Genomic DNA, 12,807 nt, shown 5'->3' with positions numbered 1-12,807 from the left:
CTTAGAAAGAATAGCATGAAACTTGTTGATATTAGCTTGAATGAGAGTCCAACGGTGTTTCATGCCCGTCAAGTTGCGTTCGGTCATTCTTCCTAAATTTGCATGAAATGCATTTAGAATCCTACTCCAAAAATCGTTTGACTTTTGCTTATTTCTTACTCCACCATCTTGACTAACTTGTAGCCAACTATTGGTGAGAGCAACATTTTCTTCTTGTATCCATGAAGCCCTTATAGATTTTGCTTTTGGTTCTTCAGTAGCCATTGTTGTTTTAAGAATAGATAGTAGAGAGTAGAGAAAAGAAGTGAGTATAAAACTATTGTGTGAGTGCTTCAATTTATAGTGTTAGAAAGATATATCCGTTTTTTGCCCATTTTTTGCCCGTTTCTTCATTGATAGCACGCGGTTTTGGAAAAATCGCGCGATGTTGTCAAAACCGCGCCATAGAAGCCTAATTAGCAGTCCAATCCCATGCGGTGTTGGAAAAACTACGTGCCAAAACCGTGTGAGAGATTTGATACAGCACCAAAATTGGAACCAAATTTTGGCCGATTTGGTGTTTGGTTTTGTGTTTTTTTAGTATTTTCATCAACATGTGACTCTTCTGAAGATGAAAAAATACCAAATTATTGTGTTTGATGGAAATTTGGTGTTTGGTGCTAGAAAAGTGTCTCTCCTAGAGATGCTCTTACCTTTCCAAACCACTACAACACAGTTACTTTATTTACAAAAATCTTTCGAGTTATGAAACGGACTACGAGACACTGTGCTGGCGGCTCGAATTTTAGAGAGGATTATAAAGAGACCTTATACTGCATAATTGAACTTCAGCCAATCTAGTAAGTCCAGTGCAAGATCTATAAAGGGTCTTTTACATATCTCCCAATTATTTCTAAGTGTACATTCAGCTTGCGAGTGCCTCTACTTTTAAACAAAGGAATCTTCCAACCATACCATATCATGAAGAAGCATTGCACGGTCTTCGTCACTTGTGTGTTATTGATGCACTTATTCATGGTTTCCTCAGTAACATCTACCACTAATTCGAGTGATCAGTTGGCGCTGCTTGATTTCAGAAAGCTTATAACATCTGATCCTGGTGACGTCATAGCTAATAATTGGACTACTAGAGTATCCTTCTGCACTTGGATTGGTGTCACCTGCAGTCGTCGCACGGATAGAGTCACGGCATTGAGTCTTTATAACATGAGTCTCGAAGGAACCATCTCACCATCAATTGGAAATCTTTCATTTCTCGTCTCATTGGACCTCGCAAGGAACGGATTCAATGGCAATCTTCCCTCTGAGCTTGGAAATTTGCAAAGATTGAGACTGATAGACATGCAGTACAACCAACTGGAAGGAATAATCCCACCTACTTTATTTCAATGCAGGGCTCTACAACAGTTGTCACTGTCACAAAACAAGTTCAGCGGAGACATGCCAAAGCAGCTAGGAATGCTTCCTGAGCTGGAAGAACTGTCCTTATCATTCAACTCATTCACAGGAAGCATACCGGTAGAGATTGGGAATTTAACTAAGCTCAAGGAGTTATCTCTCAGCAGTAACAATTTGACTGGTAGCATCCCACCTTCTATTGGTAATATTTCCGGGCTTGAGATTGTTAGTTGTTCAAGAAACAGTCTAGAAGGAGGCATTCCTCAAGAACTAGGAAACTTTTTAACATCACACAACTTGACTTTGATTTCAATAATCTTACAGGTGTAATACCTGATAGGCTCTTCAACATCTCTTCCCTAAGGTTATTTGCATTCACCTCTAATCGCCTTTCAGGAGCAATTCCAACAACTACTGGCCTTTGGCTTCCTAAACTTGAAGGGATATTTCTTGCTAACAACCAACTCAGTGGAGAAATTCCTATTTCGATATCAAATGCTTCAAATCTTCTTGAACTTGAGCTATCCCAAAACTTTTTCACTGGATCAATACCAGATAACTTGGGCAGTTTGACACAACTCCAGTTCATCAATCTTGAGAATAATCTTCTGAGTAATGAACCTGGCAAACTTGAACTCAACTTTCTAAGTTCTTTGGTAGACTGTCGAAGTTTGCAATTTTTGGTTCTAGGATTTAACCGTTTAAATGGTATTCTTCCATCCTCTGTTGGGAATCTTTCAGCTTCTATTCAAATGTTTAACATACAGAGTGCACAGGTAAAGGGAAATATTCCTTTAGGAATCGGTAACTTGAGTGACATGACAACCTTGGTGCTAAGCAACAATGAACTGAGTGGAACAATTCCTTCAACGATCGGTCAGTTAAAGAATCTTCAGAGAATTCATCTGGGGAACAGTGGACTACAAGGATCTATTCCAAATGAACTCTGCAACTTGAATCAGTTGGGTGAGTTACACCTACGGGACTGTAATATCTCAGGATCAATACCAAACTGTATCGGGAATTTAAGTCTGCTTAGTGTCATTGGACTGGAGTCGAACAAGTTAACATCATTGATACCTTTCAGTTTGTGGAGCCTTGGGAATCTCAAAGCGTTGAATTTATCCCATAACTCTCTAGGGAATGAACTACCAACAGAAGTGGGAAGATTGGGTGTAATTGAGGAAATAGATTTATCCTGGAATCGAATGTCAAGCAACATTCCAAGCACAATTGGAGATCTCCAAAGACTCAGGATTCTAATCCTATCACATAATTCATTTCAGGGTCCTATTCCAAGATCCCTTGGTAACTTGATAACTTTAGAGCTTGTGGATGTCTCATCAAATGCTCTATCAGGTACAATCCCAAGTAACATTCAAAATCTTTCACAACTGAAGGAGTTCAATGTGTCTTTCAATCGATTAACAGGAGAAATTCCTAATGGAGGAGTCTTCAACAATCTCACAGGGCAATCTATCCTGGGAAACCAAGGATTGTGCGGTTTATCGAGACTCCAACTTCCTCCTTGTGCTACTACCAAAACTCCTAGTAAATCAGGGGTTAAAATGCTTGTACTCAGGTATGTCTTACCACCCATTGCTTTAATACTTCTTTTAGTTGGTATTCTCCTCTGGTGGATAAGATATCGAGTCAAGAAGGGAGAGGCAAACACTGCACCTGATGATTTACGAGCGGTGAATGCACATAAATTGATTTCCTACCAAGAACTTCTTCATGCAACTGATAACTTTAGTGAGTCAAATTTACTGGGGAGGGGAGGTTTTGGTACGGTCTATAAAGGATTACTGTATGATGGCACAATTTGCGCAGTGAAGGTATTGGATTTGCAACGTGAGGGGGCACTAAAGAGTTTTGATGTAGAGTGCCAAGTGATACGCAACATTCGACACCGGAATCTTATAAAAATCATCAGCACTTGCTCCAACCAAGATTTCAGGGCCCTAATTCTTCAGTACATGTCTAACGGAAGCCTTGAAAAGTGGTTGCATTCCCATGACTGCCGGTTAGATCTCCACCAAAGAATCAGTGTTGTCCTCGATGTAGCAATGGCGTTGGATTATCTCCACAATTACTATTCGGAGCCTGTGGTGCACTGCGACTTGAAACCAAGCAACATTCTCTTTGATGAAGACATGGTTGCTCATGTGGGCGACTTTGGTATTACCAAAATATTAGCTCAAGATAATAATGCAACACAAACAAAGACCTTAGGAACAATTGGCTACATTGCACCAGGTAAATATTCTCTTTTGTTTATATAATTTCCCTGTAAATAGCTATAGTAGCAGAAACGTACTGATACTCTTAATCTCTGATAATCAATGTTGTAACAGAGTATGGTTCAGAAGGAAGGGTGTCTACAAGTTGCGATGTTTACAGCTATGGGATTGTGGTATTGGAAACATTTACAAGAAAAAGGCCTACAGATGACTTGTTTATTGAAGGACAGACCTTGACGCAGTGGGTAAATGCATCATATCCTGAGAAAGTGATGGACGTTACAGACGCCGACCTATTGACTAATGAAGATTGTTCAATATCTAATAGAAGACACTGTCTTTCATCCATCATTGAATTAGCTCTGGAGTGTTCTAGGCATTTACCTGAAGAAAGGATTCAGATGAATGAGGTTGTGGTTAGGCTTACAAAAATTCAAAGTGAAGCATTAAGCTCTGATATTTGAAAAACACCGAATTCTCCTACGTAACAATACAGGAGCGAAGTCAGGGTGGGTGACTCATAGATCTGGTACATCTTTACCAGCATAGTTCAACAACAGCAAACCCATAAGGCCATAACGTTTCAGTCATTTTTTCAACATCGTTCTAGATGGATTGTAATGGTTATATAGGATTATTGTGTAGGAATGGAATGTTACATATTATGAATCGTAAATCATTGTGAGTTTCAATTTAGTAGAGATCGAGTAAGTATTATAAAAATGAAATGTTCAAGCATGTTGAGTGTCCAACTCTGTTACTGCACAATATGATCCATAGTTTCTACTTCCTCGAGATTTTGATTTTGTATGCAAAAAGATACTGTTGGTGTAGAGAAAAAGACGTTTTCTCTCTTTGGTATCGAGCACGCCCCGCACTCGATTTTGCCTAGCAAAGGGCGCACACCATGCTCTTGGTCTTGGTTGAGCCCTCGCCCGATTGACTTTGCCCTCGGACAAATGGACCAATTCGCGACCAGCCCCAATCGTATTTCAGTAGACTTCGATTGTTTTCGGAAGTTTTTTGGAAACAGTATAAATATAGATTTTTTCTGTAAAAACCTATATTTACCAAAACCAAGAAAGAGAAAGATTGTAAGAGAGCAATTCTTAGTGAGTTGAGTGTTCTTGTAAGTGAATTGAGATATATATAAACGTTTGATGGTTTATTTATTTTAGTGCCGCAAACTGATGTGGCTTACGCATGTGCTAGTGGCAGCATAAGTTGAAAACACAATCACTTTCAAATTATAACTGTTTATTGAGATCTCATGTTTATTTTCTCAGTATTTTTCTTCCAATGACATTCTTTTGATTAAGTCCATGATTAATGCCTTTCAAACTGTAAGTCTTATATATATATAATATAAGACATTTACTTGGAAACGCCAAACTTACATGATTCAGTTAGTTCTCCAGTAGAAGAAGACAATATTCGGTGTAATTATCTAATACCTTTCAGCAATGGTAAACTAAAAAGACTCTTATAACAGTGGAATGGCCAAATGTGAAAGATGGCTGTTTACCGCTTTAAACATTAAAGAGCGATGCAAAATAGTTCTTTGGCGTAACACAACTATAAATTCATTTCACAGTGTTACCTTGGCGTCAAAGATAGGTCAAAACTGGAAGCAGTTGTGCGAAAAACAAGTGCCTACTATTCTCCTACGGTCCTACCCCCATGTCTCATGGGTCTGTCTCTTCCTTTTTCAATAGACATCATTGCGTTATTTGGTGAAACTATGATTTTTTGACAAACTGAACAGATTTATTTTCTACATCGCTGCAATCAGTAATGTCAACCAGTGGCGGCTCTGGCACAGCAGAAATGGAAGAAACTGTTGGTTTGTGTTCAGAACGCGTGGTAACTCTAGAACAGGTAATGTCATCAGTGATCAGTCTATATTGACTAGTAATTGAGTGCAAACTGTACTTTTTTGGGAGTATAAATCCTGTATTCCTGGCCAACACATTTATTCACGGCTGGTGTGTGAAATAGGAGGTGGTTTGCATGACAGAAAGGATGCTTATAATGATCAAAGGACCTAAGAAATATTAAGTATAGCTGACAGTACCATCTTTAACTATACTTTCCCATTACAATTACAAGCAGCTGGTTTGCAGTAAAGGTGAAACCTTAAAGAGCTCTCATGCAGACGTGTATCAGACAGTAGCTCCAAGAATATTACTTTGGCATGTGGATAACACACCGTAAACACTTTCCTTCTTTCATCAGGGTGAAGGCTTCGTTAATATCCTCAAATGGCAGATTATGTGTGATAAACTCATCAATTTGAATTTCCTGCATATGTAAACTATCAAAATTAGCTAATTAATGGAGCATGACGTGATAAGAATCATAAGATCTAGTAGACAAGCTAATATACAGAAGAGAAGTACACATAGTTATGTAGTGTACTTTAATGTTGTTCTCATGACTGTCGAAGTCGCTTTTTAATCATGTTCATCATCACGTTAAGAGAACCAACTTCAACTATCTCCATGCCAGGCTTCCAGCATGACTAAATGTTGAACTAAACGCACTCAAGCTAGACTTACACGAAAAAGAAGTTACAAAACACAGCTTTGACAGAAGTTGATTACCAACCAATGCAGGGCTTATAAGAACTATCAAGCACACTTAAATAATAAAATAACTTCACAAATGGAATAGCAAAAACATGATAAAACTCTATTAGCTGACCTTAAATCTGCATCGGAATTTGTTGATCTTACCTTCCTTAAATACATATCTACTAAGCGGGGAAGGTCGGATTTAGGCTTCCAACCTCCAAATAGAGAACCTTTCAAAGTTCTTCCTGATAGAAATAGTGCATAGTGAGCTGTGATATCTGGGTTCACTTTGGGTACACCGAGAGTAACTGTCAAACCCCAACCCTGAGACCAAATCAAAGAACTCTTATCTAATATGATGATACATCACAAACAGAACTTGTATAGAGAGAGAGAGAGAGAGAGTATTACATCGCAACATGACTGTAGAGCAGTAGTTATCATTTTGGTATCACCAATGCATTCAAAAGAGTAATCTGCCCCTCCATCCGTCATGCTCTTAATAACCTAAAATTATGACATAAAGACACTCTGAGTCAAAACAAAAACACATCGTTGTAGACAATTATACATGCCACCACTAAAAACTTTTCCTGAATTAATGAATTATCCATTCTTGAAGATAGATTATATAATAGGTGAAAATGTTGAGATCCTTTGTAGTAAACAAATTTTATTCTTGCAAATTTAAATATTAGATGCTCAGTAACTCTGTATGGATTATCAGTCAAAGAACTCATATTCTACATGCGTTGTTCCTGAACCATTGACAAAATTTAGACCCATACTTGACGACTTCTTTCCAAAAAATAAATTTCTAAGATACAGTAAGGAAAGAAGAAAAGAAATGCAGGGCTCACTGCAAATAAACTAGTCAAAGAGAAATACCTGTTGAATAGGGTCATTACAATCATCTGGATTAACATAATCTGTGAGCCCAAAAACCTTCCCTGCAGAATAAAGAGTAGTCAGGAGGCTATCAACTCAACAACCTACTGGTGTCCAATGGAACTAAACATTTCAACTAAGCATCCAGCAGCTGAAACTGTGATTACCTTTTTCATACTTTTCAGGATTAGTATCTACACCAATTATTCGAGACGCACCTCTAAGTTTGGCACCTTGTGCTACCTATGGGTACAAGAAGACATGATTCATCAAAACCGAGCTTGAGGGACTTAAAAAGGCCAATACCTATTGGGAACACGCAACTGGAAAACAGCTTCCCACTTACAGCAAGGCCCACAGTTCCAAGACCAAAAATAACTACATTGGCTCCTTTAGTTATGTTAGCAACATTCCAAGCCGCACCAAGACCTATGAAATAAATCCAAGTCACAAACTAGAAACACAAACCAAGAACAATTGCTTAGAAAAAAAAGGCAAAAAAGAGACCTGAAAAATGCATAACATGATTTTTAAGTGGTATCATAATATTGGCAGTAAAGAAGTACTTGTTCTCAAAAACTGTGAGAAACAAACAAAATTTTGACAGCGTCATAAGCATGAATTTCAATTACCTGCAGCAACTCCACAACTGAGCAGGCATATCTTATCCAGCGGAACAGATGAGCTGATTTTAACAGCACATCCAGAGTGCACTACTGTGTACTCACTAAAACTTGAAACAGCGCAATAATGGTAAACAGGTTTCCCTTTGAGTGAGAAGCGAGTCTTTTGATCACTATGCATCAAACCTCTCCTTTCCAAGCCTAATGTCTGGCACATATTACTTTTTCCAGAGGAGCAAGGTTTGCATGTCATACATTCCCCAGTAAATACAGTGAGAACATGGTCGCCCTCTTTAAACTCAGTTACTCCTTCTCCTACGCTCTCAACAATCCTGTGTATATTCTATAATAGTCAGGGTCTGTAACGTACTAAATTGGCATTATATGTTATTGTTGTTGGGGGGTATGTATGTATTGCTAACTCAGAGGTGGCCCATTATATGGTGGGATGTGCAGTAGACGAATGGCGGGATTGCAAAATTGAGTTAAAGTAGGTACCAGATTATAATCTAGAATATTTATGTGATTGTGCTAAAGTGTGTACAGTAATAATGTGGTAAAGTTCAAAAGAGTTGAGAGATACGAACCCTGATGCTTCATGGCCAAAAATGCGAGGAAATAAATGAGCAAGTGGCTGAGAAAAAAGAAATATCAGTTAGAAATGTGATTCGGCATAGGCATACACAGGAGGGGAGGGTGGAGTCACATTAGTAGATTGCCATTGAGTGATATCGCTGCGACAGAGGGAAGTGGAGACGATCTTGATACGGATTTCCATGGAATTGGGAGGATCCAGCTTGACTTGCTCCATCACCAATGGCTCTCCCGGTCCCCATGCCACAGCAGCTGCAGCACAAGTAGGATTTTAATATTTTCATAATAAACCATGTACTGAAAGCAGAACAAAAGACTCACCTTTACAGGTAATGGTAGACATAATAGTATGTACCAGTTGAGAATGAATTGAAGCTCTCCCGTTAGTTAATATATAAAAGTAATGGTGGTGGTGGTTGGTAAGCCAACCTACCCAAACCAACTCCTAGTACTGTTGCATCATCTCGATGCTATTTCGCGGCATATTTAAATATCGAGCCCAAACCCAGTCTCTTTACCAATATATACCTGTAAAAAGTAAAGTAGAAACAAGTCAAGATCAAATCTTTCGCCTAATTAATTAAGGTACGATTTTCTCTCTTGCTCTCTAATGTTTTGATGATCAACTTTGCTAGTGTACATTATTATCCTTGTTACAGTAGACTAGTTATTTGCACAAAAAAAATAAAAAAAAACTCTTTTTTATTTCTACTGGAAGAATGGCTGCAAAGCAAATGGAAGAGATCCAAAGGAAGCTAGGCTTGCTGAATTACCCCAGAGCAAATGCCCCTGCTCAGTCTCTTCTCTTCGCTGGCATGGAGAGATATGCCCTCCTTGAATGGCTCTTTTTCAGGTCCCCCCTTCTCTCTTTCTCTCCAACTCACATGCAAATAGACCCTTGAATTCTGTTTCTTCTCTTTTTTATATCCAGGCTCCTAGGTGACAAGTCACCTTTCTCACAACAAAATGGAGCGGGCGATGCCATTGATCGTGATGAAGAGACCACTCGCATCCAATGTGAGACAACTCAATACGATCTTCTGAATTCTGTCTGTTATTTTTTCTTATCTCAGTTTTTCCACTTCTTCTTCTGTAGACTTAGCAGAGATTGCAAAGTTTCTTGGTGTTACAACTAGCATAGACACTGAAGCCATCCAAGTGAGTTCCACTTGCATTCGATATATCATGTAACTAATGTTATTAAGCATAGTTAATGTGTTAAGATCCTGTAGTCTGGGACTTGTGTTTATTATACCACCTAACTACTCAAGCACTTATTGAAGCATATATTGTTTCTGTTGTTACAAGTAAAATTGCCGTGGTTGAGATTTTGGAATCTTGCTTCTTTCTTCTGCTCACAGGGAAGAGGCAGCTATGAAGATCGTGCTGAGATGCTGAGCCTTATTGTAGATCTCGTAGAGGCCAGCTGCTTTGCTGATAATCCAGAATGGAGGTTGAGATAATTCACTTGGTTAGCATTTGGTTTCTAGTCCTTGTTTCTTATTTAAGAATTGTTAGGATGTGTCTTTTCTTAATGACAAATGCTAATGTAGGAAGTTTTCACAGAGCTGACCAATTTGATGATTACATTTTGGTTTTTCAATCATTCCATCTTTCTTATGAGTATTATCATACTGAAATGTTGTTCCATCTTTGTATTTGTTTCTTTCCTAGTATTGATGAGCAAGTGGCAAAGGACATACAACTTGTGGATGCCATTGCTGAGAAACAAGCTCAAATTTTCTCCGAAGAATGCAAGTTGTTCCCTGCAGATGTTCAGATCCAAGCAATATACCCCTTGTTAGTTTTCCACATTTTATTATCCTTGGATTGACTTATTATTCATCGTAGGCATCTATCCTCTTCTTGTTAAGACTGGTTTAATCTTCATATATAATTTATGCTCGAAGCCATTTTACCTATGTCAACCAATTTAGAGTCTTAGGCAATAGTACTTGTGGGCTGCATGAAGCAAAGAAACACATGAGCATACAAGGGCCGACTTCGAAGAAGCTTTTGAATGAAATGGAATAGGATCGGGAGTAGAATGTTGGGTGGAAGTTTCTTACAACGAATACCTGACGGAGGCTCATCCAGGCCAACGGTGCACAATAGTATCGTTAGAGATGAGGTACTACTGGCCTAGGACGGTGGATGATAATCCTCTTGATCATACTCATGGCAGATCCAACTGTTAACTACTTAACTTTGAAGTGATGTGCAATATGTTGTTGAGACTTTTTTGGGTTTCGTGAAAGATGAAGTGTTTCATACCAATCGTTTTTTTTTTTTTTCTAAGTTAGTAATTTGTATTCAAATGAAAAGGTGTTACAAGAGATTGGCTTAATTAGGAGTACATTTCCTAACTAACCTGATTCAAATCTATAGTAAGTTACATCAGGAGATTCCCACTTGGAAATCCATGCAGGTTTCCCTAGATATAAACATTACTCCTGTGTGTTTAAGCTAAGACTATGCTTTGCAGCTTTATCAGCTGCAAAATTAACTTCACGCCACGTGCTTGTCACCTTCGCATAGCTGACTTCCTTCTTACATCTTTCCCATCTGGGTTTCTTCATACCAATCGGTTATTACTATTGCTAACTTATAGTCACATGTTTGGAAGAACTGGCCTGGAAACTTAATATGTTATGCAACTGGTGACAAAAGTTTCAAAGGGTTCTTTGCCATGCTAACACCGATCAATGCTGTATTACAATCTGTTATTACAACTTATTTAATCGTGTGAACCATGGCTTCAACATTCATTACAATTTATATTGTGAAGTTTGTTCTCAGATCAACCTGTATTTAATACGGTAGAGATAGCAATTCCGTTTTTTTTTTAACTGAAATTCGTGTGCAGGCCGGAGATATCTGAACTGGAGTTGAAGCTCTCAGAACAATCAAAGAAGCTGTCAGGCCTACAGCAGGTGGTCGAAGATTTGGCATCCAAGGCATGTTCTAAGCTCGTAGCACTTCTTTGACCCTAGGCTATCTCAGTACCCACTCAAATGATCTTTTGATGATAAACCTATTACTTTAATCATAAGTGTTATTAAATATGTATAGATAAAACCTTGACTCCAATAATAAAGTTTATGCTTTATGTTTCCAGTATGCTTACAAGCCAGATGAGGACTATGCAGAGGTTGAATCTGAGCTCCGGGCACATTTGGATTCATTTTTAGAAACTGCAAAATCCTTCAATTTGATTTACAACAAGGTGGTGGTGTGCTCTTGACTATATTCAACTTTCTTAACAAATTGCTTAGTTACTGTCAAAGAAGCCTAGAAGATTTAGTGCTTGTAACATTAGTTTTTGTCAGTGCTGAATATATATTCAATTTTCTGCTGCTTTAGGAAATTCGTCCCTGGACTCACATGATGGAGGTACCACAGTTGCATGGGTTTGGGCCTGCTGCTAATCGCTTGCTGGAGGCTTATAAAATGCTTTTGAAGGTATTTCAGTGGTGAACATTCTTTCATTTTATGTAAAGAACACAGTTTATCTCTTTTTTATCTGATACGAAGTGTTGACCGTGCTACCAAGAGACTGTCAACCAGATCCCAACACAGTTTCTCTCTTTTTTATCCGATACGAAGTGTTGACCATGTTACCAAGAGACTGTCAACCAGAGCCCTGAACACACATTTTCAATTTTTATGCCGCCCATCAATTTCATTCTAGATATGCTATTGTACTAAGAAAAGCCTGATGACACTAGTTTGCCTCCTACAAATGCCAAATGCCTCAGATTTGTTATGCTTAAAAAAAAAGAACGACATCTTCCCATGATTGGCAATGTTCAAGGTTCCAGACTGTTTCCCGGTCATCAAACTCTGAACTGTGCAAGTTGTGGATCATCATTCGTCAGGGGATTCAGGGCTCTTGACCTTGAAAAGAAACCATTTTGCTGTATTAGAAGCTAATGCTATGACTCATATAGTTAGAGCTAGATAATTTCTGATGACATTTTATGTTTCCTGTTCAATTTCAGTTTCTTTGGACCTTGAGGAATATCCGAGATTCGCATGCAGCGGTGTCAGCGGGATCATCTGAATCAACTAAGGATAAGCCCTCATCCATCACAAAAATAATTGCAGAGTGCGAGTCTGCACTGACTTATTTGAACCGTGATCTCAGCATACTTTCAGCATCTGTTGCTCGTGAGCGAGGTGAAGTACCACCACAATGACAATGCTGGCAGTGATAGTGGAGAGCTTAATGAGAAGTTTTCTAGTAATGGAGAAGAAGTGTTTGGGGTGTTGATTCTTTATGTTTTTGGTTTGTATATCATTTTGGGGCTTGCTATGAAGGAACTTTTTGAATGGTAATTCAATGTATTATAGTGAGTTAGTGAGCAGCAAGGCTGGAGAAGTGACAGTTTCTGTAATAATAGGTTCACCATACTCAAATATTTCTATATAGTGACTATATCTCAAATTCAGGATCTGTCTCATTAGTTCTCTCTCTAATAAATTTGC

At 38.5% G+C, this 12,807-nt stretch overlaps 3 protein-coding genes across 3 annotated transcripts; 2 read left to right on the top strand and 1 right to left on the bottom strand.

Annotated features, from left to right (window-relative positions):
* The first annotated feature begins 810 nt into the window (after positions 1 to 810).
* Positions 811 to 4,393, top strand: LOC147473541 (uncharacterized). The gene is made up of 3 exons (XM_086587306.1): positions 811 to 1,600; positions 1,723 to 3,657; positions 3,756 to 4,393. The coding sequence occupies exons 1-3, from the start codon at positions 961 to 963 to the stop codon at positions 4,103 to 4,105; spliced, it is 2,925 nt and encodes a 974-aa protein (XP_086443432.1). The 5' UTR covers positions 811 to 960; the 3' UTR covers positions 4,106 to 4,393.
* Positions 4,394 to 5,646: 1,253 nt separating this feature from the next.
* Positions 5,647 to 8,781, bottom strand: LOC147473540 (GroES-like zinc-binding dehydrogenase family protein). Its single transcript, XM_086587312.1, has 10 exons — positions 8,641 to 8,781; positions 8,432 to 8,571; positions 8,313 to 8,359; positions 7,735 to 8,057; positions 7,449 to 7,531; positions 7,270 to 7,345; positions 7,103 to 7,164; positions 6,626 to 6,721; positions 6,377 to 6,538; positions 5,647 to 5,942 (listed from the first exon to the last, which is right to left on the bottom strand). Exons 1-10 carry the CDS (start codon positions 8,660 to 8,662, stop codon positions 5,826 to 5,828), a joined length of 1,128 nt encoding a protein of 375 aa, XP_086443438.1. The 5' UTR covers positions 8,663 to 8,781; the 3' UTR covers positions 5,647 to 5,825.
* Positions 8,761 to 12,770, top strand: AUG7 (nuclear matrix protein). The gene is made up of 10 exons (XM_086587314.1): positions 8,761 to 8,904; positions 9,038 to 9,172; positions 9,251 to 9,336; positions 9,416 to 9,477; positions 9,681 to 9,772; positions 9,994 to 10,119; positions 11,186 to 11,276; positions 11,438 to 11,545; positions 11,683 to 11,781; positions 12,321 to 12,770. The coding sequence occupies exons 2-10, from the start codon at positions 9,039 to 9,041 to the stop codon at positions 12,516 to 12,518; spliced, it is 996 nt and encodes a 331-aa protein (XP_086443440.1). The 5' UTR covers positions 8,761 to 8,904; position 9,038; the 3' UTR covers positions 12,519 to 12,770.
* Positions 12,771 to 12,807: the final 37 nt, after the last annotated feature.

The sequence above is a fragment of the Coptis chinensis genome, unplaced genomic scaffold (assembly GCF_015680905.1).
Source record: "Coptis chinensis isolate HL-2020 unplaced genomic scaffold, ASM1568090v1 utg2340_pilon_pilon, whole genome shotgun sequence".
NCBI lineage: Eukaryota > Viridiplantae > Streptophyta > Magnoliopsida > Ranunculales > Ranunculaceae > Coptis > Coptis chinensis.
This window is presented reverse-complemented; position numbering and strand designations above follow the sequence as displayed.